The sequence below is a fragment of the Euphorbia lathyris genome, chromosome 1 (assembly GCF_963576675.1).
Source record: "Euphorbia lathyris chromosome 1, ddEupLath1.1, whole genome shotgun sequence".
In the NCBI taxonomy this organism is placed as follows: domain Eukaryota; kingdom Viridiplantae; phylum Streptophyta; class Magnoliopsida; order Malpighiales; family Euphorbiaceae; genus Euphorbia; species Euphorbia lathyris.
In genome coordinates, this window is record NC_088910.1 from 40,084,816 (window position 1) to 40,089,282 (window position 4,467).

Genomic DNA, 4,467 nt, shown 5'->3' on the forward strand with positions numbered 1-4,467 from the left:
AAAGAATTAACATCCAATGGGCTGTAAAGTGTGGGAAATGTTGAAGATTTTATAAGAGAATCCAAATAAATCTGAGAGTATCTGAAATAAATCTGAAGATTTTTTGACAAACACAGATTTGTAATAAACTAAACCCAAAGAATTAACATGCATTGGGCTCTAAAATCCTTGGTATTTATGAGAGAATACAAACACAGATCACAGTTACCAAATCTTGTATCTGCAAACAAAATCCAAATGAATCCTGAAAATCCAAATCAGGATTCTGGAGTTACAAACCTTCTTTTTCTGGTTGAAATGTTTGTTTTTTACATGTATAAATAGGCACACCATTCCCCCAACTCATTCCTATGCAGATTATCTTCAATCTCCTCCTCCTACATCTTTATTCCCCAACATACACACAGACAAAGAGAAAGAGCAAATGGAGAAGAAGATGACAATGAATATGAGAAGTGGTTTCTCTCAGGTGACTGAAGATGTTATGGAAAACATTTTCTCCAGGTTACCTGCCTCGGCTTTTTCTTCGGCAGCGTGTGTTAGCAAATGTTGGAACCATGTTTGTGTTCGAATCCTAAAAAAGCCTAAGTTTGCTTCAGCTATCTCCCTCAAGCCTACTCTCCCTGTAAGTTCCTCATTTTCACAACTCATATATATAATATAATCAAAATGACATGAAGATGCAACAATTTGACTCACCATTTCTTTTGTGATTCATAGGATGCAGTGAAGGAGGTTCTGGACAAGGTTCTTGCTGAGCCAATTTTTCCACATTTTGCCATTGCCTGCATTGGCAAAAAATTCAGCTTGGCACTGACTCACCAACTGGTAATCATTGTCCCTGAAATATATGAACAGATACATTGATTTCAGTTCTCAGCAATATCTTTGAATTTGGTTTGCCCTGTTAACTTTTTTCTCATTTGATATTATGTAGCTTACAGAAAAATTAGGCTCAAGAGTGCCACTCATTACTAACACAGCCAGTGGGATCATCGGTGCTGATGTCACTAATGAACTCCAAGAGGCTAGTATATGCAATGCATATTTTTTTATTCTGATATCTTGATGAAAATAAAAACTAAATTAAATATATCACAAAGAGAAACCATTTCATTTCTTCTTTGAAAATAACACAGGTTAGGTGGAAACCAAGTGATGATGATTCTGATTCTAGCGGAGATACTCAACTTGATCGCGGGATTGTTTTGGTGATTGGATTTCTACCTGGACTAAGGGTTGATGCTATCCCACTGTTACGAACAAAGACGGTAATTAATTGGTTGTTCCATAAGGTGATTTATGTGTCTTAGGCATGCTCTAAATGGGAAATTCAATGACATATCTTCATCATTAATAATCATCTGCAATGGTATAGAATTGCATGTATAAAAAGTATTTTCAAGTACTAAGACCAACTATTTCTACTATCAGGTACCTGAAATGTGTTTGGATGAAAAATTTCTGACGGATATCAAGGATTTTACAGCTTTCTTTTCACATTCTGAATCACCTGCAGGGATCATCTTGTTTGGAGTAAGTTGTGATTCCTCCACCTACACAGTTCAAATCATTCTCTTCAAACAGATTAATCGACCATGATTAGCTTTCTTTTATTATTTTTTACATTTGCAATCCTAATATATGATATTTGTGGTTCTCTAGGATCGAAATGTTGACATGAGACCTATCCTCGCAAAGATGGGTAAGTACTAGAAAACATAATCTTTTCGTTATCCACTCGATTGCATTTCTCGCTGATCAGAAGAATAATGTTAAGGTTGTGATCAGTCATGAAAATCTTATTCGAAATTGGCAGATTGTGCATTGGATGAGGAAACGGTCATTGTAGGTGATGCAAGTGGGCGTTTCTTGTGCAGAAGTGCATATGATTCTCGACATTATGATGGTGATAGTTACTTCCTTGATGGTGTTGCTCTTGTGTTTGCAAGGGACATGCACAAATCTCAGGGTAAGTATTCAACCTATTACATGTTAATAATTACCCCTCTTTACAAGTATGGTGAATTTAAATAAATGATAAAAGGAACCTACTTGACATAAGTTATTAAAAGATGCAAAATATTTCTACATTTCTTTTCATCTTTCTTTTCCAAGATTGTAAAGGAGTTTCCTACATGCATCACTAATTGATCCTTTTTTTTTTTCTAATTTGGGGGCAAGGAGCAGATATAGGAGAAACTCAATTTCACGTCACATTGTCAACAGGCATAATGCCATTTGGTCCCCAACTCCATGCAGTTTGGGCATTACAAAAAGACACAGCTTCTTCATGGCTTAGCGCTAGAGTGCAGGGGCATAATGAAATCCTTGACACCGAGGGTCTCTTAGCTGATATTAATAGTGAGGTAAAGATTTCTTTTCCTTTTTCATTTTATGAATGTGTGGTCATACGAGAAAGGACCGGGTGCGTAATGAAATAATTAGGACAAAAGTAGGGGTCACATCTATTGAGAATAAAATGAGAGAAAACCGACTAAGGTGGTTTGGCCATGTGAGACGTAGAGCGCTTGATGCGCCGGTTCGGAGAACCGAAGAGTGGCAAAGGGATGTAGTGGTGAGGGGTAGGGGAAGACCTAAGCAAACTTGGAGGAGGGTGATCGAGAGTGATATGAGTTTACTGGGAATTGAGGAAAATATGGTAGTGGATAGGACGGAGTGGAGGGAGCGAATCTGTGTCGCTGACACGACTTGATTTTCACGGTTTTATATGATGGTTCATGTTAGCCGACCCCGAATCATTTCGGGACTAAGGCTTTGTTGTTGTTGTTGTTGTTGTTGTTTCATTTTATGAATGTAAATTTGAAGCCTTTGGTGATGTTATAACTTTTCCTCTGAAAGTTTAGGCAGTGAAAGAAAATGGAAGATCATCTGTTTTGTTTCTTTACAATTTTCTAATAGAGAAAATGCCAAAGGATAAATCACCTTATTAATTTATACAATGGTTGTAGGTCACACAGCCATGAGGATCAGGAAAAAATTTAGCTTTAATATCAATATTCCATGAACTTCAAAGTAATGTTAGAAACCATATTTAGTTTCAGGCTCTGCACAAAATTTAGTTTCGCACATGTATCACATAATATTCTAAAGACCCATATTTATTTTCTTGGACTATTATCACTTTCATCAAAGTTCTTCTGCATAGTTTATCTGCTTTCATTAGTTTTTCCTTCATGTTAATATTGTTTTTCTTGAGTTCAAAGAAAGAAATTCTTTTGCAGTTTGATGATGAAGATTTTTCTCCTAATCTGTACATTGGAGTCGTACAGCCGAGGTACTACCCTTGTGGGCCAGAGAGTTTTATATCAAGAGCATCGTTAGCATTTTATAAAGTTTTAAGGTAAGATTTGGAAGAGCTTTCTATCTACAATTTTACTATATCTTTAAACTTGAAAAACTAATTGAAGAACATAATTATGTTATCTTTTGATTTTCAACAGAGGGGAGAGAGACTTTTTTATCGTCAATGGTGTTGGCATCGAATATGGTGATCCCTTCCTATTCTACCACTCAGATCCTGATACTGCATCATCTTCGTGCAGTGATGCCTATAGAAACCTTGCAATTCTGAAGGAAGAATCAAAAGGCCAAAGCTGCCTTTCTTTAAGGAATGGTGAACCTAGTAGTGGAGGGAAAAAGGTGTTTGGAGGTTTGATTTTCTCTTGCTATCTCCGAGAAATATCCCACCCCAATGTGGAGAGCTCTCCATTCCATGAAAACTTTCCTGAGGTTCCACTTGCAGGAGTCTTTTGCAATGGAGAAATCGGACGAGGTTCGTCGAGCTCAATAAGTCAGGAAGACGATGAAGCAAACTCTGCACGTTGTTGTCTGCACTACCATAGCACAGTATACTTGGCATTATCATATACTCCACCAACTTCAGAGTATTAAATCTGGCTATGGTTTCTGTCATAAATTCAATACCAGCGTTACACCCATGGGGCAAATAAGCAAAAGATATCTTAAGCCCATTAGGATTAGTTATTATTTTTATTTTTCCTAATTAGTTGCTGATTTATAGCTTTCCTATTTTATTCCTAAATTAGCTGCTGATTTCTAGCTTTCCTATTTTATTCCTAAATTAGCTGCTGGTTTCTAGCTTTCCTATTTTATTCCTAATTAGTTGCTGATTCCTAGTTTTCCTATTTTGTAATTCTGTCTCTTCTATTTAAAGGGAGATTATTATTAATAAAAAAGGTACCAATTGAAAATTCCAATTAAGTTCAAGAGATCGTAGAGTTCTCTCCAATGAGGTCTAACCTAATTCTGACACAATAATAATCAAATTAGTGTCAAGTGATAGTAAGATAAAAGCAGAGACAAAGTGTGCAAAGAGAGAGAAAGAGTGGACCACAAATACATGATTTAAAAGCAAAAACCTGAATTCATAAAGTTGTCAAGTCCTAGTTCCAAAATGCACTCATTTACACTTCTCACTATGAG

The 4,467-nt window shown here is 36.3% G+C and overlaps 1 protein-coding gene across 1 annotated transcript; it reads left to right on the top strand.

Moving 5' to 3' along the window:
- The first annotated feature begins 272 nt into the window (after positions 1–272).
- Positions 273–4,047, top strand: LOC136217798 (F-box/LRR-repeat protein At5g63520-like). The gene is made up of 10 exons (XM_066004460.1): positions 273–625; positions 721–828; positions 938–1,027; positions 1,140–1,271; positions 1,435–1,584; positions 1,666–1,705; positions 1,820–1,972; positions 2,185–2,369; positions 3,246–3,364; positions 3,465–4,047. The coding sequence occupies exons 1-10, from the start codon at positions 425–427 to the stop codon at positions 3,913–3,915; spliced, it is 1,629 nt and encodes a 542-aa protein (XP_065860532.1). The 5' UTR covers positions 273–424; the 3' UTR covers positions 3,916–4,047.
- The last annotated feature ends 420 nt before the right edge of the window (positions 4,048–4,467 follow it).